The 26,952-nt window shown below is 36.4% G+C and overlaps 2 protein-coding genes across 2 annotated transcripts; both read left to right on the top strand.

The window, feature by feature from the left end:
• The first annotated feature begins 659 nt into the window (after window positions 1-659).
• On the top strand, window positions 660-15,005 carry LOC133523042 (circadian clock-controlled protein daywake-like). Its single transcript, XM_061858547.1, has 5 exons — window positions 660-812; window positions 8,843-9,059; window positions 10,028-10,152; window positions 12,575-12,730; window positions 13,462-15,005. Exons 1-5 carry the CDS (start codon window positions 680-682, stop codon window positions 13,611-13,613), a joined length of 783 nt encoding a protein of 260 aa, XP_061714531.1. The 5' UTR covers window positions 660-679; the 3' UTR covers window positions 13,614-15,005.
• Window positions 15,006-17,095: 2,090 nt separating this feature from the next.
• Window positions 17,096-25,642, top strand: LOC133523043 (circadian clock-controlled protein daywake-like). The gene is made up of 5 exons (XM_061858548.1): window positions 17,096-17,222; window positions 18,927-19,143; window positions 21,202-21,332; window positions 22,042-22,197; window positions 25,379-25,642. Exons 1-5 carry the CDS (start codon window positions 17,165-17,167, stop codon window positions 25,528-25,530), a joined length of 714 nt encoding a protein of 237 aa, XP_061714532.1. The 5' UTR covers window positions 17,096-17,164; the 3' UTR covers window positions 25,531-25,642.
• Window positions 25,643-26,952: the final 1,310 nt, after the last annotated feature.

Raw genomic sequence — 26,952 nt, forward strand, 5'->3', positions numbered from 1 at the left:
AAGTTTGATTTGTGTTTGTTCTTTTTAAAGTGTTCGTCTGTAAGTTGTATATCTGTAAAGTTAAAATGTATTAAAAGGGAATAAATAAAGTTTTATCATTTGCATAATTTGATATATATTAGCCATAGCTCTCTCAAACTCAAACGTAGGGGGTTTGAGTTTTTTTCGTTTTTTTGTTATTATTATAAAAATTAGGAGCGAAAAACAGATTTTATACAAAATTTGAAAAGCTTCTAATTTTTATAATAATTAAAAATTCGAAAAAAAAACAAACGTAGGGTCATAGTTATGGTCCAAAAAATTGTGTCATAATATTTTCAATAATGTTAATATCCAGAGGGAAAAATGATGACTATATGTTTGTATGAAAAGGTGTTTTCGCACAGGTCCTCCGCTTTCCTCTTAAACGCAGCGCACATTTTTTACACCAATATTTCCATTTAGTCACGTGTTAAGTAACGTTCCTGCGTAAAAACGTCTCACTTGTACATAATGTAACTAAAATGTAACGAGAAAAAAATCTCGTTTCGCTATGTTGTTCATGCTGACGTATTTTCCTTAGAAAAAACATACCTAGCCAAAAGGACAAATATTGAGACAAACAAAAGAAGTCAGATGTCACCGCGCAGACAGGTTTTTTATTGTATGACGTATGGAGACGTAGCTGCATGCATATTTAATGCTTGCTAAATCAGTATTGCTGGTACAAGGTGGATATAGTACGGAGGGATCAGTCGTGTGGCCTATCTTCAAAATGTTTGTGAAATCGTTGGTGGCTGTTGCCTTTGTAGGTTTAGTTAGCTCTAGTGCAGGTAAGTTTTTTTAATTTTTTTTTATTTTTTTTGGAAAAAATAATTTTTCAACCCTTATAAATTATCCATGCTTGGTGCAGTATAAGTTAAGCCTTAAGAGGAAAGTGGAAGGCCCGCGCGAAATCGTATTTTCATACGAACGTAGTACTCATTTTCCTCCCTGAAGATTAACGATATTAAAAATATTCTGACACAATTTGTTGTGTATCAACCACAGCTATCCCCCTTTGTTTGATTTTTTTTTTAATTTTAATTATTATAAAAGTTAGAAGCATTTAAAAATTTGTATGAAATCTGTTTTTCGCTCCTAATTTTTACAATAATCCCAAATCTAAAAAAATCAAACGTACGAGCATAGCTATGGTTAATATACATCAAATTATGCAAAAATATTTTCCATAATGGGAATATCCAGAGAGGAAAATGGGGAGAACGTTTGAATGAAGACGAGGCCGTTACCTCTCCTCGTAAAATATCACGCTATGGAAGCCCAGATAAAAATTAAAGCTTTGAGATTTATGTTAATTTAGAACTAATTCAGATTACTTTAAACTCTCCAATGAACGAAGTAAAATTTGTTTTTTTTTTTTTTTACTTAAAACGTATTAATATATAAATAAATAAATAAATATTATAGGACATTATTACACAAATTGACTAAGCCCCACAGTAAGCTCAATAAGGCTTGTGTTGTAGGTACCTGGGCGGATCAACTATTTCTTGTATCGAATAAACTTTTTTTGCAAAAAAATAAAGTTTTGTTTTTCCTCACAATATTATTTAATATTGATAATAATACTTCCAAAGATTGCAAATATATCTCGAGCATCGCTCGTTCTTGTGTTTTGATGGAAATTAAACATATATTTGATAACACACTCACGTAAAACGTCTACTGAGTCACAGATACAGATTTCTCGATTTAGATATGGAAACTACATTTAATTTAAAAATTCATTCCTTTATTACTGAAAGTAATTAGTAATGAACACGGTTACAAAATAAAAAGTACAAAAGTCAGTCTCAATTTCGTAATACTGGGGTTGTTATTGTCTCTTGAGTCACATGGGTAGTTTGATGTGAATATTTTTTAACGTAACTCAGTATGCACTCAATATAACTAAACAAGTATAGTGACAGTACTTAACAGAGTTCTAAGCGAAACATTATTTGTATATAATGTCAATGAATGTTTCTTATGAACCGTTTAAATGCCGGTAATCTGTTGCAATTTAGGGGGACAACACTGTAAGCGAAGAGACAAAACATGTGACTCAAGAGACACAATTACACTAACCTTGAAGATTTGGAATCAACTTATGATTACTAGATGTCTAGATGGGTTACAAAAAACACATTATATTACATAAATCTTATATATTATAACTTGTATTACTACTCTAGCTCGTGAGATCAACAAAAAAACAAACAATATTCTTTAATTAAAGTATTATATGTATTTTACGATGGCGAGTAGATTAAGCGTAATTAGAATTTAGAATCATAATAGTAAGAGCTTCGTCATTCGCTATCGTAAATGCTTGAGCAACGAATCATGCCTAAAGAAATGCTCATTATTTCGTAACTTCCACATTCTCTTTGAAAATGAAATATTGTACGCATCGTTTAATAGTAATGTTCGGCTTATCCAAAATTGTAACTATGTCTGTATAGTCTATAACAGCAATATCAGTTTTGTTTAAAACAAAAGTACTTTTATTTTTAACATAACGTAAAAACGTGACTCTTATATCACCGTCATCGTGCAGCTCATCGACAATACAGACATATTTAAAAGTTTTCCCTTTGCTAGAACTTACATTTACTAATGGGAAGTCTCCACGCTGCATTCCTCGATTTTCTTTACCCGTTGCATTTGCTGGCTGATGAATTAGGTTTTGAACGTGTATGTTCATCGTCATCGGAAGTTTCAGAATAAACAGTATCATACCAGTTCTTGTTGTGGGCTTTTGTCAGTTCCAGTAAGTCAATCTCTTTAAAAGGGGACCTTTGCCGTGAAATCCTGTAATTACTTAATACATCATCATCGTCGGAGCTAAGTCTACTTTCATTAAAATTGTTTGCCTTCTTATTCTTCTGCTTCTTCTCCTTTACATTCTTAGTTACAGGTCTCAGTGGTTCATAATTTTTTGGAGAAAGACATTCACAAAAACCTCTACTGCAGAAACAGCTAAGGTTCCTGTATTTTAATTTTCCTACAACGGTTGTAAATGTTTATTATCGGCTATTTTTGCAGTGTCTTTGGATAAAATTTCGTAGAGTTTAATCTTGCTTATATCTTTTAGACCATCGTGAAATTGCTTACTGTTTAAAATGTCTGCACCCCAAGCTACCAACTCCTCAGCTGACCTTTAGGTATCCTATTCCATCAGCTGGCCCTTTACCATGCCCAGCCTCAAAGTAAGACCAGGACATAGCAAGAAACCCGTGTTCAAAAGTCGTGGAAGAGCTGGGGTAAAAGTTTTGTTTTTGACGATACTAACTGAAGGGACCGTCAATATAAAGATCTATGGTTGTAATATCTGGATGAGAACTACGGATGTCCCGGAAGTAGAAGAAGAAGAAGTTTGCAGCTATAATTTTCACTAAAGTCCGCAACCACAACCGCTTCAGTGTGCTGCAAATTGTCGATAGCTTGTCTAAAGCTTTTGAAATGGGAAGGGAAGGTTCAATTTTACATTCTTAAAGGTTTTCAGCTGCTCTATTTCTCACCGTAGGTAATTGTAAATTTTCCCGCAATAATTTAAATCGATCTCGTCTTGTTTGTTTGCGACCTCCTTTCTTTCTGGTTGTGCTTTGAGGACTGTCGATTCCAGAAGCATTTTCATAGGCTCTATATTTTCTGGCTGAGGGCTTTCTGACATTAGGCTCCATCATCGTCGGAGAGCTTGGAGGGGTGTCATTAAGAACTCGGTTTAAATTTTTCCTATACCGTCTTAAATTTTGCTGGCTAAGTTTCCAAATTACTCGTGCATTTGTATCTTTCTTGTGTCGTTAAATCATTGACAAGTCTCTTTTTGCGTAATAATTTGCTCGTTGATTATTTTTGTAATTTTCATACTTTTCAGGGTCAAGTTTAAGTTTATCTTTATAGCTTTTTTGTCTTTCTGTCGCTGTAAGTGGCATTGCTACTGAAACAAACGAACCGACGCGACTTTTAAAATAGGTTAAGACGATGTGCCTTTGCTTCAAAAATATAATAAAGTTAAAATGTGGGGATCGTATTGTATTTTGGTTATTTAAATCGAATGTTATAGTGTCAGGTTCACATTATCTATTAACATTCGTGAACGCGATACATCCATAAAAACTATGAAATTTGAGGTTGCAGATACGAAAAAAAATATTGTGCTTTAGTAGTACTATTGTAGCAACTGAAGCAATAATTATCAGGATTAAATTTAACGTATTATATAAGGATTTAAGGTTAATCAACCTAAAAATGTCTCTTAAGTCACGTAAAAAGTCTTCAGAGTCACGAAAATCGTGACTAAAGGGACTGTGACTAAAGAGACATTTTAAGACTGTTTTGTTGTTTTTGTCGCAAAACTATTTAAATTACGATAAAAACATATACACTGAGCATTTCAGACTTAAAAGGAACTTAACTAAGATACAAATTAGATGTGAAATATATATACTTACCGGAATTCTAATGTCACTCAGCCGACACACAATAAACACACGCTGCCACCTCGCGAGTCACGAACGAAATGGCTGAGCCAGTATGAATCTAAAGCAAACGCAGGCGCCATCAAGCGATACTTAGATCCAGCTCTTATTGGCTGAGCCGTTCATAGTCCCTCTCACACGCACATAGCAAAACAATCTATCCTGTGACTCAGCCGACTCGTGTTATCTTAACGCCTGGGGGACATAGTTTTGAAAAAATATTTTGTATACTTACATTATATATATCGTGCGCGTTAATAAGAATTTAGATAAAAGTTACTAATTTGTTTTTAAAAAGCTCGAAATATAGGAAGTCGTAATGGAATTATTTTTCAGAATTTCCAATAATAGCAAGTCAGTACGCCTGGGGGACAGTGAGATTTTGTATGAAACAAAAATTTCGTCACCTTAGTCACGAGGAATTTTCTATAAAAATGGAAAAAGTTTGCTTTATAAAACTAAGGCAAACACAAAACAATAGATCTGATTAAATAATTAACGTGTAATTATATATTTTATGTAATAAAAAGTAGTGTTTAATATTTTAGAAGTAAACGGGACGCGTTTATACAAAAAAAAGTTGATCGGCCCACCTAGACAACGATATATATAATAGGTTATAATTATAAATACTTAAATACATATAAACACCTATGACTCAGAAACAAATATCCGTGTTCATCACACAAATATATGCTCTTACCAGGATTTGAACCCATCAGCTTCATAGGCAGGGTCACTACCCACTAGGCCAGACCGGTCGTCTTTAATATGTACTTGTAATTTGTGCATAAGAAAAGATAAAAGCGTACTCCCATCTTAAATGCCGGCAACGCACTTAGAACCCCTCTGGTGTTGCAAGTGTCCATGGGCGGCGGTAATCGCTTACCATCAGGTGATCCGTCTGCTCGTTTGCCTCCTGTATGATAAAAAAATACTAATCTTGTATGTCTCCGAAAATTTCGAGCGTACATTTTAATGAAATCACAACTTTCAGGTTTACGTTTTACGTTTTAAGAAATGAAGTTACGTACAGTCACGGTCGTAGGCCACTATAGAACCATGCCATAATGACTTCTACGACAGTGCTTATTGAGTGATGCGTGTCAAGTATCTAGTAGTTAAAGCGACAAGGTTCTATAGTGGCCTAGGATTCAAATTGGTTGACTGTACAGACGATTTCATAAACATGTATACATTTTGTTCACCTTATTACAATGGATTAAGGTGAAGAAATGTATACGTATTTATGAACTCGACTATACGTAGTACGTATAAAGTTGACGACCGTAGCCTCCGTTTTCCCCTCTGTATATTGACATTATTAATACTTTTAGACGTATATTAGCCATTTTTATGTCCTTTGTTTGATTTGTTTTATTTTTAATTACTATAATATTTTTTTAACATGTTATTTAGTATAATTAAAAACAAGTACAATAACAAAACTTATAATAAACTACTACTAAAATGGACTATGATTACTATGAACTAAAAAAAATATTATACTAAAACTTAAACTCGCCTATCTTAGGTCCCCTAGATCTGTACCCCTAGTGTAACTTTGTTCGACATCATAACGTGACGAACGCGTTTGCGTTAAGTCTCATTTTGTATAGGATTTTGAGTTTCCAAAACGTCCCGCTTGGCGCGCTCTTTCGAAATCCAATACAAAATGAGACTAAACGCAAACGCGTACGTCACGTTTGGAAATCGAATTTATTTACACTAGAGGTACTGACCCCTGCGGAAGGCCGCCCATAAGGCTACCCACATTAATATAGATAGCAGGACCGACAAACATTTTGCTAACAAATATTGGAAGCTATGTTTGTACGGGAGCAGTGGTCAATAGTTATCCACTCTTAAACTTTGGTGCATATAATATATAATAAACAGTTTCTTGATCTTCTCAGAAACCCTAGTGTAACATGACGTACGCGTTTGCGGTAAGTCTCATTTTGTATGGGATTTAGAAACAGCGCGCCAAGCGGGACGTTTTGGAAACTCATAATTCCATACAAAATGAGACTTAACGCATACGCGTACGTCACGTTTCGTTGTCGAATAAATTTACACTAGGGGTACAGTTCTACTTTACTACGTGGTTTTTTAGAAACATATGTTGAAAACAAAGAGGAGTCATCGCCTGAAATAAATAGGTATTGTGATGTGTAAATGATGCTTTCTAAATTCAAATGCTTGACTTGTTCTTCAAAGTAACGAACACCGCTTTTATCAATAAAAAGTTAAAACGGTTTTTTTATAAATTAAATATTTAAAATAATTATCTTAAGAATAAAACAACGCTTTTAATAGTACATTACGATACAAGTGCGAAAAATGGGAAATTCGAAACGAGTGGCGATAAATTAAAACACGACCGAAGGCAGTGTTTTAAATCGACACGAGTTGCGAATTACCTATTCACACATGTATCGTACAACGTTTTACAGTACATATGGCCCTTTAAATGTTCGACACAGTAACGTAATATGCTAATTTTCGCACTAGTACAGTAAAGTAGCACCATATGTACTGTAAAAACTATTAATCTACAGACTAGCCCAAAAATACGTCAACAATAATTCAATGATATTTACATTTTTACTTACTTAAGAGTCCGCAGCAAGCTCAGTTCTCCATACAAACGTAGTTACGCTCTCATTTTAAAACGATTGGTTAGATTAATCTGAAACTTTGTACTTATCATAGGATAAGGTATATCTATGCCTGTAATTAGCTTTAGATACAGTAGTAAAAAAATACATCGAATTTAAGTTTTATATAAATAGAAAACTTGTTTTTGCTCTATTTCGTTTGTTTTATAAGCTACATGTCATTGTATGTGCAAAGTTTCATTACAATCCAAAGTATTTTAAAAATGAGAACGAAACTCCGTTTGTATGGGAAGGTGAAATTCGGCCGAGCTTGCTGCGGACCCTTAATACAAATCCCTTGCAAATTACTATTTGTGGCATTTTGTAAGAAAAGGTACCTTATGCGTCACGCGGGTCTCTATTGTTTCCCATAAAGTTTTAAGTCATAATGTATTGTTTGTCCGCATTTTCGTTAGTCATAATTTGGTTTATCTCAGAAACGCGTAACTGTTCAGGATTGCCATAAAACAAACCTAACCTATCTATAGGATAACCTAAGGAAATTCCTGAAAAGTTAACGGTTTCAGAGTTATAACTAATGATAATATGACTATCATTACATTATGACTTTCGATAATTATGCGAAAGAAAGGGATCCGGCGTCACGCACACAGCGTTGTATTTGTATCGGAGCATCATATACGCTGCCTTTTCATAGATTGTTCATAGATTGTAGCTAGAGTGGTAAATGAAAACTAGGTTCTTATGGTAAAACAATATAACAGTTAAAATATGTACAATGAAATAAAATAATATCCGTCAGTACGCGAGTCTAAACCAAATAAATATCGTCACTGGCCTTAACGTTCTCGAATTCCAATCTTCATCGAGCCAAACGATGAATTCCGGCAGCGCGTGCTACTGCGGGCTTGGCGGGCTCACCAGGCGCAAGTAGATAAAAACTTCAGCAGCGAATATCAACAAAATAAGTAGCTTCAATCGTGCGTCTTCAATTTTGAGCCAGAAGAAGGACGTTAGAGACAGCCCATTAAGAAGTAACTTTCAACAATAATACAGCAGTTAAGCTTTACATAACATTAAATTAATCAGAGTTGTGCTATTCGTCGACAAATTGTTAAGAAATTTACATGGAAAAAACAAAAGACAAGCTATACTGGCAAAGTTATTTCGTCACCGGCCAGTGCGCGCGGTGACTGCACCATGCAGGTTTACCATGCTACAAGATAGCGTCACATGGTCTATCTATCTATCTATCATCTCCTAGCCGTTTTCGACCACAGCGACTGCGTTCTACCGCTGAGAGCGTCGCTGGTGCGCTCTCAGGTGACTGATATAGCCAATTTTTGCAGCAAATGTACGACCACACTCGTTGCAAGTCAGCACCCCTCCGACATAATTGTAAAGTATGGCCGCAGGTGGTGGGCGTCACATGGTGTCCTACTTATCACACCACTATGCAATATTTCTTTCATATGATCGCATTGACTATGTCAGTCGATTACGTCTTTAAAATAAAATCGCTAAGCCGATTTAGATGTATATAAATTGTGTCATTCACGACGACGCGTGACTCTTGACTCGTAATATCATGTCATTAAATCTGCGCGTCATCATGGATAACCCAAACTATAGATGACATTTGGTACGCGATTCAATTCGCAAGTCCCAGTTTTTGTGCATATATTAACAAAATATTATGTCTCATTATTGTTACAGTACCCCTAACAAAATGCAAGATAGACGACTCCAAATGCATCAAACAGAACACGGAAGTGCTGATCCCTCTCTTCGCTGCCGGAATCCCGGATCTTGGCATTGAGCAGTTAGATCCCGTCTCGTTTAAAAAGATCGACTCCAGCAGCGATTTGCTGAAGCTGGTCTTCAGAGATGCTACCCTTAAAGGACTGAGCACGTGCAGATTTAAGAGTGTTAAGTGAGTAATTTTACTGGTTACTTTTTATAGTGGGAACTGAGTGGACGCTCGAGCGGAGCGCGCGGCGTCCATAACAAACAAATGGAACTGTTTGTCGCTTGCCGCTATGCTGCCCGCTCCGTAAAACGCTCCGCTAGACGCTCGCCACTGAGACCGTACATTAAGTGAGGAGCGTTAAAAATATGCGTAGGTTTTACAATATGAACAGCTTTGACTTTCTTCGCAGATATAGGTTTTCTCGCAATGTTTTTGTTTTCAAATAATAGCTATTGTCAAAATGGTTTTAAAATTCCTTTTGCGTAGAATCCAGTAGAATAAAGAAAGGTCACAGGACTATTTTATTTTATGAATTTCTAAGACTTCATTGCGTATATAACAATTAAACAGAGAATAATTTACCATTTTTTATTTATGATTAATACATTATTTTGACGACCAGTCCTCCTGACCCTGCCTATGACGTCGATGGTCCCGGGTTCAAATCCTGGTAAGGGCATTTATTCGTGTGATGAGCATGGATATTTGTTCCTGAGTCATGGGTGTTTTCTATGTATTTAAGTATTTATAAATATTTATATATTATATATTCTCTGTTGTCTAAGTAATCTCAACACAAGCTGTAATAATGTCCTATAATATTTATTTATTTATTATATACTACATTTACATAGTATTCACTATCATAGTCTAATAAATATACTTAGACGCGTAAGGCGTATAGCACATCGGACCCGATTCGCATATCGCTCCGAGCGGGATGTCGCTATAATACGCACATAGCGTTGTCTCGCTCTAACATCGGAGCGACGTGCGAATCGGATCCAATGTACTAAATAAGCACCTGAAGGTAAAATATTGTATATCCGAATATTTATCAGCTATGAAGATTGTGACATACAGCACCAAGTGTTTAATGGGAGCTAGGTTGCGAAATGTCAGTAGGATTTCATTTTTTTTTTAATTTACAGACGCGAAGCTACCAAGTTGAGCGCCAAAATCCACTGCGATGTCTCCCTGGACGGCAAGTACGACATGAAGGGGCAAATCCTGGGTCTCCCCATCAACGGTGACGGAAACATGCACATCGAGCACGGTGAGTGGCTCATGAAGGTTTAAAGTTTTCATCTTCAAATAAATGTAGGTTTTACCCCAACTCCGACCCCGAGGTATTTTATGGAACACTTCAATAGGATTCGCTCGACACTGACTTTAAGACACAAGGCACAGTAGGGGGTTCTTCAGAAAAGGAGTGTACAGGTTTTTAAAGGGTCGGCAACGCGCATGTAACACCTCTGGAGTTGCAGGTGTCCATAGGCTGCGGTGACTGCTTACCATCAGGCGGGCCGTTCGCTTGCTTGCCACCGACGTGGTATAAAAAAAGACAAGAGAAACATTTCTGTTCAGGCATGCGGTTTCTGTTATCTTGACCAAATGAGGTCACCTTATTGGTGGCCTTTTCAGGCTGCCATGCATGTCTATCGCCATACTTTTGGGAAAACCGATAAACGGTGGTCAACGTTTCGAAAATGAGATACCTATTTTTCGTCACAGTACTTTGTTGTACAATCAAAGAATTTAATTGCAGTACTATTTCGTATCTTGTCCCTAGGGACCTCATAGTATGGTCACTGTGACAAGATGAGAAATGGTTTTGAAATCAAATTCATTGACCTTTCAAGAGTAAAAGTTTAGTACTCATTATTATTCTGTCGTCCAAAGAATATCCAGAACCTTGGTCACTTCCACTTCATCTTTGATCACTATATACCTGATGACAGATATGTATAAAATAAATAAATAAAAATAAAAGTTATTTATTCTCACACAATTAATACAGTCCATATTTGTTAGTATCAACTTACAACCTATGTTACGTTACAGTACAATAAATAACATAAATGAAATTAGGTAACTTACACACTTTAGATTGCTAATTATTGTGGGGGATCTACCGAACTGCACGTTTGTGAACATGCAATTCGATAAATCGTCCCAAAATAACAGAATCAAACCGCTTGGCTATCATTTTCGGGATCCCGTTGGTGCTCCCGCGTACGGTGTATAAAAGCAATGATTTCAATTCCATTGAATGGGCTTGCCGATAATTCTCAGTCATATTTCTAGACAAGAACATTTTATATATAATGTATCTGCAAATATAAGTTATTTGAGTTAAAACTTTTGAGGCATCCGTTTTTCCAATATTCAGAACAATAATGCATACTTAATGTATATTTTACCTATTTTAGAGATGGGCCAAATATTCGGTATTCTGCATATTAAACAAGTTTTCCAATGTTCGAATTCGGCCGAATTAATCGGCTAAAGTACCAAATATTCGGTAAATATTTTGTATTATACTTATTTGTCCTGTTGCAACACTAAAAGCTCCCCCAGAGACTTTAATAAGGTCTTCCATAAGGTTACTTTTTCTTGTTATCAATAAAACACATGATGAGACTTGCTGAATCCAAAAGATACGAGTATTTCAATTATTTGGAGCGTTGAATTAATTAATTTGTTTGTCTAGGAAGCGATTTATCCTTAGCTAGAATTAAAATCAAATCAAAATTATTTATTTGCATGAACACGGTACAATTACAGATCTTAAAATTAAAAATAGGTTCATCGTATTCAACCTGCATGCAGGTGTGCAAATAGTAAATGCAAGTACAACACGCAATGTGCTGTTGAGAGCATCGCTTACTTAATACAATATTTACAATACTCATTATACCTCATTATATTTATCCAAGTACTCCTTAATACTATAAAACACTTAATATTTGGTTCGGTAAATCTGAACCGAACATTCGGCCGAATATTCGTATTCGGCAAACTCCATATTCGGCCCATCTCTACTTTATTTCTGAGCAAAATTACATATTATTGGAATATTCCAAACATGTTTTACCTAATTTATTCAAGAACACCAAACACGTTTGTCATTCCTCGAAGGTTGCGGTCAAATTAAAATAAATAATTGCTTGTTTGATTTTAATAGATCTGTAAACTTTCGGTTGGAGAAGCCTGTTTGGATGTAAATGACATCATTGTTTGCCACCTTTGACATGCTGCCGAGGCCAAGACACACGCCAGTCAACTTTTATTACAATTACCCCTTGAACGGGAGATGTCTTTTGAATTCTTAGTAATGTTTTTTTATTGTATTATGACAAGCAGGTCAATTTGAGTTTTACTTATTAAGCGTCATTCCAATATGATGCTGATATGATACTGAACTGATACTTAACTGTCATTGTCAAAAGACGTTTTTAGATTCGAGTTTTAGTTACCTTAATAATCTAATTATCTCATTCCAATATGATACTGATCTGTTAGTGTCAATGTGACGTTTTTAGTTGAAAGTGGACATAGTGCGCAACTGCGCAATCCAGCAGGTCCTCCAAAGGAGATTGGAACCATCTCATATAGGAATCATGTCAGATCCATGAGTAATCCGACTACATCTCAAAGTTTTGGACCATACTTAATTACCATATTGTTACTTCCAGAAAAGGTTGAGATCACCTTCGAACTGAACTACAAGGAAGAAACTGGTGCTGATGGCAAGAAGCACTGGACCACTGGCGCCTGGACGCACTCTTTCGCCTACAAGGGCAAGACCAAGATGGAGTTCGACAACCTGTTCGGTGGAAACGAAATTCTAGGTAACACCTTGAGATTCGCACGTTGATTACAAGTCATGGGTCGAACACATTAAAAAAAAGGTCTAGTGTCATATGTGGACAATGCAATCAAAAATAATGAATTTTGTATTGAAGTCTCAAATAGATACTGAAAAAATGTATCTTGTCTTGAAGGGTGCAGCGTAAAAATAAAAAAGTAGCTATAGTAAATTAATTTAATTTTGCGATATCTATAGGTAAAACGCGAGCGAGACATACTATTTTAAAATGTATAATGACCCTCATCTTAATATAACCTTAACCGCCTTTTGTCTTGATCGTATAATATATTGGTGCATGCGAGATTCGGTGCGATTGCAATACCAATTCAATTAACCACAGCTTTAAACATAAGCTACATTTACTTACATGAGCTAAGTGATCCCAACTTCCATAAAAAGCTTATTTTAAAACCGTAATGATACACTGTGTCTCACAATATTGGCAAGCAGGTGTCCGACAACAGTTCAACCCTATACGGCACTAGAACTTACATGCAATATTCGATACATTGCTAACTATAGCGTACAATGATTTCATTCGATCAACCAAATATCGCACTGTAACGAAAATTACATGCAAGTTCTTGATCCGCCTAAATGGAGCTTTACTTAAGCCTCTAAACTATCTTCACTCCAAAGATCGCACGCAGAAATTGGCGAGCTTTCAAACATTTATTACACAAATTACCGAAATAAATTTCCTGTTTCCAGGCCGTGCCGCCCGCGAACTCATGAGGACCAGCGCCAACGATATAGCGAGCATCACCGCCGGACCTGTGATCAAAACCATCACTGGCAGAATTCTGAAGAACGTCAAGATCTTCTTCGAGAAAGTGCCGGTGGAAGATTTTGTCCTGGAATAAATGGCTTAATTAGCCATTGGGAATTGTCGTAACTGAAACGACATACGCGGTATATATAAAAAACTGTCGTGTTTTGCCGATCTGTTTATCGAAACGGGTCGTGCGACTGTCGATTTAGTTAGGACAATTTATTAATTAGGCTCCTCATGTATGTACGGTCAACGAATTTAATTCTAGTACCAGGTCGTACCTCGTCACAGTGACAATAGTATGAGGTATGAGGTGAGGTGTAGTATGAGGTGCTTAGCGACTTCCATATTGGTTGTCACTGTGACCAGGTACGAAATTGTACTCAAATTAAATTCTTTGGCTGTACGTGCGGTGCGTACAAAATAGCGATTTACGAAACGTCAGGCAATGAAAACATGGTCCTTTGTACGGACAGAAACGCTCATTTAATCATACTCCGGGTTTTGGATGCGGTAATGTTACCTCCTAGCAACGCATTTGCTGCCGCTCCCCAAATCCGGGGGTATGCTTAAATTTTTTCTGCTTTGTCGCAAAACTAGGACATCTAAGAGTGAACCTAGTGGAAACAGCTATAATTCCGACCTGAAAGTCTGGCCGAGTTATTTGGTAGTCCTAGACTATCCGATCGGTTAAACCTCCTAAAGCCCATCATACAAAAAATGTCATTTGAATTTAAAATCAATACTGAAGGATATATGGTTGAATATATTTTGTTTTAAAATCAAAAGAAATGCAACTCTAATTAAATTCAAATGGTTTTAAAAACATTAAAGTAATAAGTACTACTGGTAGGTAAAATAATGGCAGCTGATATTTAAGATAAGTGACTACGTCAGTGGAGTGCATTTAGTCACAGAGAGATGAAGTGGACACAATGGTTAATTTCTACTCGATGATGACGAAGATGACATAAAGGAAATTGTCACAAGCTGTACATGAATCCCAAATCGACAGCTCTTCCCACCAGACTTTAAGGCCGATAAAGGACTGCATTCCTACAGGAAAAGTCAACTATGGTTTAACGTTTTCCATAAAGTCTGCAGTCGGAATGTAGTCTGTACAAACCTTTGGTTTCTGAATGTCTGTACAAACATTTGGTTTCTTAATGTCTGTACAAACCTGTGGTTTCTGAATGTCTGTACAAACCTTTGGTTTCTGAATGTCTGTACAAACCTTTGGTTTCTGAATGTCTGTATAAACCAAAGCTGTTATGTATGTTTTGTTAACTATAAAGTACTTTGCCATTTTCTATGCAGGATAATTCATAGTAAAAAAAAACTATAGTCCACTCGATGTTTCAAGTATGTACTAAACTCGTGTAAGTAAATTAAACGTTATTGTTGTTATTTGCCAAGAACTGAAATGGGAAATGTTAAGACGGCTTTTTTACAATTTGTATGAATAAAATCTTTTGAGAATTTATTTTTTATTTATTTAGATAAATTTATTTACTAAAATGGTTATACACATGTTATACCTTTAAACGAGCAATTCTTGTATATATGTATTTATATATTGCGGGGCTCTCGGAAACGGCTCTAACGATTTCGATGAAATTTGCCATGTGGGGTTTTTGGGGGCGAAAAATCGATCTATCCCGAAGAAAACGCGCATTTTAGAGTTTTTATATGTTTTCCAAGCAAAGCTCGGTTTTCAAGATATAATGATTCAGCACAGAATCATAAACTTAGTTAAGGTATTGATGCCCTCGTAGTATCGGTGGGGTTAGTACGAGTACCGATAATTGAGTTTATCGATGTAGGAACACTCTTTCTCATTTAATTTTGCCCCCTTAAATCCGATATCTGTTCCGATATTTACTCGTGCACCGGTGACCATGAACTGAATTTTGCGTCATTCATTAAATCGTATTATGAATTCTCTGTATTTAGTCACGCTATTACAAATAACGTGATCCTTCTAGTTTCATGTGAGTAGTTTACCTTGACCTATAATTATCGATTATCGGCAACTAGAAATATAAATAAAAACACTTAAAAATAATAATAGATATTTAAATTGTTAGTAAATAAACTGTCAAACTAAAACATGAATCTTTATTTGCGCAAAATCTTAATCTGGCGGCAGCCCCCGCCAAGACGAACATAATGAAGCGCAAAGGCACTCCTACCTTACCTCGACCTCGACCTTTTCTCGAGCGCTTCGTCGTTTTTAGGGTTTTTTGAACTCTCACTCACTCACTCACTAATGATCATCAAAACACTTAGGGTACTTCCTGAAGTCCTAGGAAGCTGAAATCTGGTATGTAGGATATTATTATTACGCAAACAACAAAAAATTCAAAAACTTGACATTTTTAGCCCTGAAGGGGGTGAAAAGGGGGGTGGAATTTTGTATCGGGAATCAATAACCGCTGAACCGATTTAATTGAAATTAGGTATGTAGATAGTTTTTGTTATAGGGAAGGATATAGAGTATATTTCAACCCCAAAGTCACCCCGTAAGGGGTGAAGGGGGAGGAAAAGGGCGTTAGGGGAAAAAAGGGTCGAAGTTTGGGGAATCAGTAAAGAAAGCAGACTGTATAAAACATGCCCCCAGATATATATTTCAGGATTTTTAATAGTAAATCACCCCCAACTCTTTAAATAAGCGGTTGGAAGATTGTTATAACCAGACGTAACGTATTTTTACAAGCAAACCCTTGAGTGATCACTAGTATATAGAATTAGCATCGATAGTTGACTTCATCGATACAGGAACTCCCTACTTGTCAAACAATTTTGCCCCGCGGATTTCTATGTCTGGTTATAACATAAGCAACTTCCAAAAGGAAGTGAAATCCCATCAAACACATTTTCATGTAAAATGTTGCCAAGGCGAGACCATGGCTATGGTTATTATGGTTGTTATGGCTCACACTGCCATACTCGTACAAATCAAAATTCCAAAATATACGAATCTAGTGTAGGACATAAAGTTGATTATGTTTTGTTTGAAAATTGAACGGTACAAAACAAATGCAACTCAATATGAACCCAATTGAATATGATTTAAATTTCATCTGATTAAATACTAGGGCCTTAAGCCTTAGAAAACACTTCGGGGGTCATATGGCAGCTTTTGAACTCTATTGCTAAGTACATAAATGTCTTGTTAGATAATTTTTCTCTATGGGCTAAAACATAAAGTATTTTTAGGCATTGTGAAAAATATTTATAGACATTTTTTTTTAATTTTTTTTTGAAAAAACCATACACACAGGATACATGGCACTATAGCCTAGCTACATATATCATATAGTATGTATAGCATTGAATAGGTACTTATATTTTTTTAGCTAGAATGGTCCGTGTTATAGAGCCTTTATTTTGTATGATTATATACAGTTTTTCATACTTCTTTCCTAAATATTTTGGTTATAAAGTTGATTTAATGGAAGAATTCAAATAAATAATTACTTTATTATTGAAAACAAGCAACAAGGATCAGAACTGGTTATTTTAATTATGTGACGTAATTCGAAACCAAGACGGTCTCCGCATATTTAATGGTAATCAAATCAATCCACGTTTAAGGTTACTGGTTTGATGGCATCAGTCGTGTGAGGATCTTGGTTCAAGATGTTTGTGAATTTTATAGTAACCGTTACGGTATTAGGTTTAGTGAGTTCAAGTGCAGGTGAGATTTAATGTTATTTTAATTAGTATAGCAATACAGTGAGGAAATGCTGCCAGCATCTTCGGCGCAATGATGCAGGGGTTTTTAGTATTTTATTTTAAGATCAGTAGCGGTAGTTTTTAGTATTGACGCCCTGTCGTCATGTATTATGTGTTTTACTGTAAATATTATTTTCTCTGTAAATATTATTTTGTGGTTATAAGATGCTATTAAGAGGATTTTTTTTTTTTCGGACCATTTTGATTGTATGACCGGTTTTGTATTGTATTATTGTCTATTTTGTATTTATTGTTAGATTTTGGTTTTCAGTTAAAAGTTTAGTTATTTATTGGAGATGTATTAAATTTGCATGTTGATGAAGATAAATAATCCTTACATTAATTTATTCATAAATGCAAGTTACATTATAATTACATCTTTCGTATGTCTGTGATTCATAAATTCACTTAACGAGTAAAACGCCTTATCTGCTATATAGTCCTTAAGCTTACTTATAAACATATTATCCGATTTAAATTAATTCGCGTTCGATTATAGATTCTACGACTTATGTACCACACACATTGTTCAGACTTTTTTAATCTGCGTCGGTTAAGGAGGAGATTATTTCCATTTTGGCAATTAAGACCACGCATCCTAAGTTCATAATTGGTAGCCGCTTTCGGATGAAAGAAGCGCCTGGTGTCCGTTGGCTCGTTGGGTGGATGACATTCTAAAAATCGGGGGCCACTCCTGGATGAGTGTAGCCCAGGACCGTGATAAGTGGCGTACACGACGAGAGATGCCTATGCTCAGCAGTGGGCGACTGGAGGGTAAAATGATGATGATGATGATGCCATTTTTGTTTGCTTTTTTATATATCAAATATCAAACATTTATTCAGCAAATAGGCCACAGGGGCACTTTTACATGTCCATTTTTACAAACAATAAAAATTACAAAAAAACAATTACGAATATGGAATCGATGAAATAATAAATACTTTATTAGAAATGTATACTGTCTCTAAATGTCAAAATACACAAAAAAAATAAAACCAAGTCTCTAAGTGTCAGAGCTTGAAGCTCCAAGGCTTGAATTCTTATATAAATAATTAAAAGACAAAAAATTCAATCAGACAAGAACCGCTCACGAAATATCAATAGTTCTAAGAACACTCTATCCCTACTATCCATACTAATATTATAAATGCGAAAGTGTGTCTGTCTATTCGTCACATCTTCACGCTTAACCCGCTGTACCGATTTAAGTGAAATTTGGCTTGGAGATAATTTGAGGCTCGAGAAAAGACATACGATAGTTTTAATCTGTCATCATCATTATCATCATCCCACGCAGACTAAATCATGGGCAAAAGCTAGTAGTATTATAAATGTTGAGTAACTCGGTCTACCTGTCCTCTTCCTGCTTACCGTTGAAAAAATTTGGTATAGAGATAGCTTGAGAAGAATGGCATAGGGTAGTTTTATTGATCATCATCATCCCACTCAGATAAAGTCACGGGCAGAATAGCTTCTGCTCGTGAGCGGCAAATCAAGGCCATTTACACATTGCACTCGACCAAATGTATTACATCCTTGATTTGCTGCTCGCTGCGCCGCGCGCCGCTTACCTCCAGTCCGTAGTCTAAATTTAATGCCGTAGTTTCAAAGGGCAATTTAGGTATTTCAAAACTTATATTCCTAATTATCACCTTCTTTTCAGTACCCCTAACAAAATGTAAAGCGGAAGACTCAGAATGCATCAAAAAGAATACCGAAGTTCTCATTCCCCTGTTTGGCGCTGGCATCCCCGAGTTGGGCATAGAACAGTTGGATCCCGTAGTCTTCAAAAAGATCGATTCCAGTACCAACTTCTTGAATCTCATCTTTAGAGACCTTACAGTTAAAGGACTTAATTCCTGTAGATTCAAGAGTGTTAAGTAAGTTTTTTTTATCATTCTGGATTTAAAATAATTATATTTAGAAAACTGAAGTTCTGGTTCCCCTGTTCGGTAACAGAATCCTCGAGTTAGGCATAGAGCAATCGTATCCTGTGTTCTTCTTTAGAGACACGGTGCGAGTAATATTCACAAAGATGTCTTTAAAAAAGGTTTCCATTGCCTCCAAGAGGATTGTAAGATTTTGACATTGAACAGAGAGATCAGTTAGCAAAAATACAGAAATTGAAACAAAATAATAATTAGTGGGGATCCGTTTAAGGGCATATTCGTATCATGCTCTGATCACGAAAAAGTAGAAGATTTTTTAATTTACATTTCCTAATGTGATATTATTCGATGCCGAATATATTCTTAAACGGATCCCCATTATTTTCGTTACTCCTTGAATAAAAGTCAATGGATGTTTCATCGTCTCATCTCATGAGGTTGAGGCGCAAGTCTTTTATTTTGAAAATGGCTGTAACTTTGTATTGATTTGAAAGCAACTGTTGAGCTACTGCTCAACAGTTGCAGCAGTTGCAGCAGCAGTTCGTGAAAGTATACAAAATGAGAAAATGTTCTTCCACTTCTAAATATTTTCCATTCTCCATGATTTTTTTATTATGTTATTGACACAACGAAAAACTAGGTTTATAGGTTCTCCTGTTCTTCAGCAAAACAATTCTTTTTTAATGCAAAACCTAGAATATATTATGCTGAATCGATTTTTTAAGAAGTTAGTGGAAAACGTTTACTCCCGAAATGGAATTTCGTCGAAAAATGAACGTTAAATATTTCGTTACATTCAAAAAGCTATTCCTCCCTTTTAAGGGACGAAAAATTGTATTAAGTAATTGGTGTAACTGCATTATCACCCTATAGCACGAGGCAAGAAAACTGTTACATTAATATTCATGTAAAAGTTCAACGCCAGAACTTCACGATACACGTGGAATTTATGATATAAGGTTTTTACCGAAACTTGTCCTTGAATATTTTTCGCCTTTCATTAACTATGCCTACCGATCGGCTATACCAGTTCTTGGCCAACGAAAATATATTATCACATTTCGTATTATTAAATATTTAAAGTAATCTAAATTTATGGAACTCGTTTTGTATCTTTGTTTACCACGTTAAAATTCACGGATTTAACTAAAAAAGATTTGATAATATAGCTCTATACCTCTGTACACAGCAATGTACCTGAAATATATTTACTGAGAAGCTGACACAGGACCTTGACATTGAATGAATGAATAAATGTTTATTTGAGTCAAACAAGCGGAACAGGGATATGCATGGGTGTTACATTTTTGGTTTTGGCTGATCCTTGTTTTGCCATGACTGGCGTACAAATATTGTTTGGATAGGTCAATACGATACGAAAAAATATGGCTGCTGGACTTTTCCCGCACTTACATCAGCCAGTTGCCAGTGGGCTTACATAGTGGGCTCTGTTTATACATTGCTTAGTCTTTATTGTGAGTTCATACATTTACCACTAAACATCCAAGTGCCTGCGACGCATCCTAGGGATTTAGTGGCCAGGAACTATCTCGAACGTCAGATTGTGGCAGATGACTGACCAGAAACCCATAGGCCAGGAAATCCTTTAAAGAAATGGCGATGGATCGGACTCACGCTCCGTAGACCGAACAACCACCTGTCCAAGCAGGGCCTCTGCTGGCATTCGACTGGCACGTAGACGGTCAGGGCGGCCTCGTACCACATGGAAGTGATCAGTTGAGAAGGAGGCTGGTTCAACTGGACTCGGCTGGAAAGAGCTGGAAGCCGCTCAGGATCGCGACAAATGGGAAATTCTTCTGCAAGTCCTATGCCCCTAATGAGGGATAACAGGATTACACCATCACATTTGCCACTAAACATAAGTAGCAAGTAAAAAATTTATGAACTCGCAATATACACTCAATGTATAAAAAGGCCCCGATGTGAAAACCAGACACATTTATCCCGTAGCCACACTTATTCCTACCTACTTACTACCTATTGATCTTAAATGCTTTTGTAAAACTGATATATAATTGTAATTTACAGAAACAACAAGGTTAAACACTCGATATCCGCCAAAATCCATTGTGATGTCGTCCTAGATGGCCAGTACACAATGAAGGGGACAATCTTACTATTAGCCGTAACTGGCGATGGAAAAGCCCACATTGAACACAGTAGGTATCAGGAAAATAACTATGAACTCGTCTTTGTACTAGAGGGTTTAGGCTAAAGTTACGCTAGCCTAATGTCAATATTTTTGAAGTTCTGATGTTTATATGTTTCCTTACAATGTTTTTTGAGTATTTTAGAAGCTTATATTATATTATTTGACAACCGATCTGGCCTACTGGGTAGTGACCCTGCCTATGGAGCCGATGGTCCTGGGTTCGAATCCCGGTAAGGGCATTTATTTGTCTGATGAGCACAGGTATCTATATGTTCCTGAGACATAGATATTTTCTATCTATTTAAGTGTTTGTATATGTCTGAGTACCCACAACATAAGCCTTCTTGAGCTTATCGTGGGATGTAGTCAATTTGTGTATCTACAATATTTGTTTATTTTTATTATCAGCCATTATTTGCACTCATGACCTCTGATTTGAAAGTTGCATGCACTCCACGCGCCGAAATTTTGCACATTTTGTAAGCTTCAGATTGAAATTACAATGTGTACAGTCACCAGCAGATATATTGGAGCAGCCAAGGCGTTCACAAATATCTGAACAAAGCCTTTATTAAATATCAAGACGTTGAAGTGCATGTTCCTGTATTTTTGAGCACCTTGGCGGCCCTTATACATCTGATGGCGATTGTACCATATCGAATCCAAAACCCTTTTCAATAGTTTTCAATACTAAATGGAGAACTGATCATTTTCAGAGAAAATTGAGATTAATTTCGACTTAAACTACAACGAAGTGACCGGCCCCGATGGCAAACAGCACTGGGAGACCGGCCAGTGGACGCACGACTTCAAGTATTTGGGAGAAAATGCATTGGACTTTGACAACTTGTTCGGAGGAAATGAAGTTTTGGGTAATTTATTTGTTTCTTTTCTAATTAGTCTCTTAATCAAAGGCCGGGAATGGTGTTCTTATTTTTACTGTATGTAGTCGTAGTAATAGTAATTGAATTCTGAGGCACGGTAATACCCCCGCCAAGATGAGCTAAGCGAAGCGCAAGGGCACTATCTACCTTTCTTGAAGCGCTTCGTCGTTTTTTAGGGTTCCGTAGCCAAATGGCAAAAAACGGAACCCTTATAGATTCGTCATGTCCGTCTGTCTGTCCGATTCTGTCACAGCCACTTTTTTCCAAAACTATAAGAGCTGTACTGTTCAAACTTGGTAAGTAGATGTATTCTATGAACCGCATTAGGATGTTTACACAAAAATAGAAAAAAAACAATAAATTTTAGGGGTTCCCATACTTAGAACTGAAACTCAAAAAATCTTTTTTCATCAAACCCATACGTGTGGGGTATCTATGGATAGGTCTTCAAAAATGATAGTGAGGTTTCTTATATCATTTTTCTCTAAAATGAATAGTTTGCGCGAGAGACACTTCCAAAGTGGTAAAATGTGTGTCCCCCCCCCCGTAACTTCTAAAATAACAGAATGAAAAATCTAAAAAAAATATATGATATACGTTGCCATGTACACTTCCACCGAAAATTGGTTTGAACGAGATCTAGTAAGTAGTTTTTTTTTAATACGTCATGAAATAAAAATAAAAAAAAAATTTTCATCATACCCATACGTGTGGGGTATCTATGGATAGGTCTTCAAAAATGATATTAATGTTTCTAATATCATTTTTTTCTAAACTGAATAGTTTGCGCGAGAGAACCTTCCAAAGTGAAAAAAAGTGTGTCCCCCCCCCCTGTAACTTCTAAAATAACAGAATGAAAAATCTAAAAAAAATATATGATATACATTGCCATGTAAACTTCCACCGAAAATTGGTTTCAACGAGATCTAGTAAGTAGTTTTTTTTTAATACGACATGAAATAAAAATAAAAAAAAAATTTTCATCATACCCATACGTGTGGGGTATCTATGGATAGGTCTTCAAAAATGATATTAATGTTTCTAATATCATTTTTTTCTAAACTGAATAGTTTGCGCGAGAGAACCTTCCAAAGTGAAAAAAAGTGTGTCCCCCCCCCCTGTAACTTCTAAAATAACAGAATGAAAAATCTAAAAAAAATATATGATATACATTACCATGCAAACTTCCACCGAAAATTGTTTTGAACGAGATCTAGTGAGTAGTTTTTTTTAATACGTCATAAAATTTAAAAAAAAATTTTTTCATCAAACATATACGTGTAAGGTATCTATGGATAGGTCTTCCAAAATGATAGTTAGGTTCCTAATATCATTTTTTTCTAAACTGAATAGTTTGCGCGAGAGACACTTCCAAAGTGGTAAAATGTGTGTCCAAAGTGGTAAAATGTTGAACAAGATCTAGTAAGAAGATTTTTTTTTAATACGTCTTAAATTGTACGGAACCCTTCATGCGCGAGTCCGACTCGCACTTGGCCGCTTTTTTATCCTTCATAACTTGGGCTTGGATTATGAATGAATGAATGAATATTTTTATTACATGTAACACATGGACACATATTTTCATTAGTAGAACTTACAAACTAAGGGGTTAGTAGGTACAACAAACACTAATTTAAAATAAAACAACACTGATGGGGGAATGCCATCCCTCACAGTGCGACAAGTAGGGACAGTCGACCCTATCCGCTATCATTCGTAGGATGCTGTTGGGATTGCCACGCACCCGGCGCACCAGGGATGCTGCGCGTGAACGCATGGTAGTATAAAAACAGTCCACGCGCGCCGTCACGAACATCCCCGATGCGCTACAGAAACGGGGCAGCCCCATCAGCACCCGGAACGCATTGTTGTACTGGACCCTAAGGGCCCCGTATGCCCGTTGCGTATACTGTGCCCACAAATTGCAAGTGTAGAGGGAAGTGCAAAATGCCCTAAACAGTGTGACCTCTTTTGAGCACCTTGCAAATCTGCGGGCGATCATATTCGCTCGGACCGACAGGGCCCTTCGTTCCCTCTCCATATCCAGGTCGTCCTTGAGGTCGGTCGCGAGAACATGGCCTAGGTACTTAAAATGGTCCACTCTATCTATGGGGGTACCATTGAGGCAAATAGCAGGAATATCCATTGTCTTTTTGCGACCGCACTCAAACACCATGAACTGACTCTTGGTTGCGTTATATTTAAGACCATGATTTGAGACATACGTTTCGCAAATTCGCAACCGTTTACGCAGCCCACACACCGACGCGCTCAGCAGCACCATGTCGTCCGCATAGCTTATGTTGTTGACACAAACTCCATCCACATGACAGCCGAGATGGGTTCTACTGAGCGCCTCGATTAGTCCATTAACATACAGGTTGAAGAGCGTAGGTGAAGTCAACCCCCCCTGTCTCACCCCGCACTCCAACCTGTACTCATCAGATAGCACGTCTGCCCATCTAACGCAGTTGACCTGGTTTCCATACCAATACTTAAATATTCTAATGGTTTCCTGCGGTACACTGGTATTCTCCAGCTTCTTCCACAGTATATGATAGGAAACCAGGTCAAAAGCCTTAGACAGGTCAAGGAAACAGGCCACCACCGGGGTTTTACTTTTGGCATAATACCTGACAGTGTGCTTAAGATTATACCAGATAAACAAAATTCTCAGTATACGTATATAATAAATTTAAAAGTGGAAAATTTTTCTTTGGTGAGGTCTTGGTGGCTCAGATGGCAGAGCACTGGAGTATCGATCTAGAGTTTTAAATTTATTCTAAGCTTAACTGCATCGATTGCAGACGTTTCTGCTTGTTAAAAAACAATACGTATATGATGTCAATAGTGGATTTATTAAAGATAAAAAGTTTCAATTGCATACCTCTTATACTACAAGAACAATTGTGTAACAGAAAAGTAATGAACAGTTAATAAATTTTTCACCTACGCCCATGTGGCGGTAGAAAAACGGCCAAACGAAGTGAAGTTAGGGCAGTAGAGTTAGAAGCTTGGCTCAATAAATGAGATTTGATAACTTTTTGACTGTGCGAGCCATGTGGTCTCGTCTTGGCAACATTTTACATGAAAATGTTTTTGGTGGGATTTAATATTACATGAAATACTTAGTCCTTATTTAAATAACGTGCATTTATTTACTTCTTAGCTGGAGCAACAAAAGCGCTGATGAAGAGCCACCCCAAAGAACTCGCAGAGCTCACAGCGGGACCGGTCGTCAAAACCATCGTTGCAAGAATTATAAAGAACGTCAAGATCTTCTTTGAGAAGATTGCCGTGGAAGAATTTGCTCTGGATTAGTTACAATATAATACAAGCACAGGTCTAGAATATACAAGATTACTTATATGTTTCAAATATTTCCTATATGTGCGACTAAATTTGAAATGACGTATTAAATTCAGAAATAATATGTGTTTGCGTTAATTATTTTTGTAGCAGTTTATTGCAAGATGAAATACATAACTAAATTCATCGAACAATTTTATTATACTATGTCGGTGGCAAACCAGCATACGGCCCGCCTGATGGTAAGCAGTCGCAGACTATGTACGCCAGCAACACCAGAGGAGTTATATGCGCGTTGCCGACCCTAACACTCCGCCCCTCGTTGAGCTCTGGCTACCTTACTCACCGGCAGGAACACAACACTATGAGTAGGGTCTAGTGTTATTTGGCTGCAGTTTTCTGTGAGGTGGAGGTACTTCCCCAGTTGGGCTCTGCTCTAGATCTGGAAAGACATCCGCTGTGCTGTGCCCTACTACACAAAGCGAGATGACATTGTCCAGACCTCTCTTTGGACGTAACGACATACCTCCAATTAACTACACCAAACTAAATTATAATAAACTAAACAACGTATACTAAAGTTTGAAACAACAACGTAATAGTCAGGTATCAAGTACGCTTAAATTACTATTTGAGAGCAGTTTAAGACTTGGGTCATGTAGGAGAATATTATAACGAGCATATAACTATTAAGCTCATGCAAGTGGAGCATTATTTAGTTCCTTCACTTCACTTGGATGAGTAAATAGTTATGAGAATTGTATTGGTTTATTTAATTACTAAGTATTTTTAGATTTGTCGAGGACTTAATAAAAAAAATTAAACAGGTTTTCTGACGAATTCTCAGAAAGCACCATTTGTTTTTAAACTGATTTAACAGATATTAAAATTACAATTTACTATCATAAATAATAAAGTTTATTTATAAAAAAAAAAAAATTAAACAGGTTTTCTGACGAATTCTCACAAAGCACCATTTGTTTTTAAACTGATTTAACAGATATTAAAATTACAATTTACTATCTTAAATAATAAAAATTATTTATAAAAATATAAGGTTAAGTCATGTTATTAGCATCTTTTGGCGGCCAAACAGCTTAAGCTTAACTTCTGTGTCATTGAACAAAATTAAGATGCTTTCTTGACGTCAAATCAAAATTGTTATTTTTTTTTATGGCTATGAAAACAAGTCACTTCGTAATAGAAATACTATCCATACCACAATTAAACAGGTACCTATACACTGGTACAGGTATAAACTAGTGTTACTTTGATTCGCGGGGTAAATACCTACTAAACGCGATGCAGTTTGTGCTGTAAGTGCTGCCAGTAAAGTGCTCCTGGTTTGGCAGATCTCTTCTTTCTCGATTTCTCATGACTTAGGCTCGTGACCACATGATGTCGTTATTTTGTACACCAAGGCTCTCTATTCTA

This window comes from Cydia pomonella, chromosome 11, assembly GCF_033807575.1.
Source record: "Cydia pomonella isolate Wapato2018A chromosome 11, ilCydPomo1, whole genome shotgun sequence".
NCBI classification, from domain to species: Eukaryota; Metazoa; Arthropoda; class Insecta; order Lepidoptera; family Tortricidae; genus Cydia; species Cydia pomonella.

What these genes read in the sequence shown, in the direction of transcription:
- LOC133523043 (XM_061858548.1), top strand. Translation starts at nt 17,165, where the DNA reads ATGTTTGTGAATTTTATAGTAACCGTTACGGTATTAGGTTTAGTGAGT. An exon ending in TGTAGATTCAAGAGTGTTAA is followed by an intron (nt 19,144 to 21,201) that starts GTAAGTTTTTTT and finishes TGTAATTTACAG; the next exon opens with AAACAACAAGGTTAAACACT. An exon ending in CGGAGGAAATGAAGTTTTGG is followed by an intron (nt 22,198 to 25,378) that starts GTAATTTATTTG and finishes TTTACTTCTTAG; the next exon opens with CTGGAGCAACAAAAGCGCTG.
- LOC133523042 (XM_061858547.1), top strand. Translation starts at nt 680, where the DNA reads ATGCTTGCTAAATCAGTATTGCTGGTACAAGGTGGATATAGTACGGAG. An exon ending in TTTAGTTAGCTCTAGTGCAG is followed by an intron (nt 813 to 8,842) that starts GTAAGTTTTTTT and finishes TTATTGTTACAG; the next exon opens with TACCCCTAACAAAATGCAAG. An exon ending in AAACATGCACATCGAGCACG is followed by an intron (nt 10,153 to 12,574) that starts GTGAGTGGCTCA and finishes TGTTACTTCCAG; the next exon opens with AAAAGGTTGAGATCACCTTC.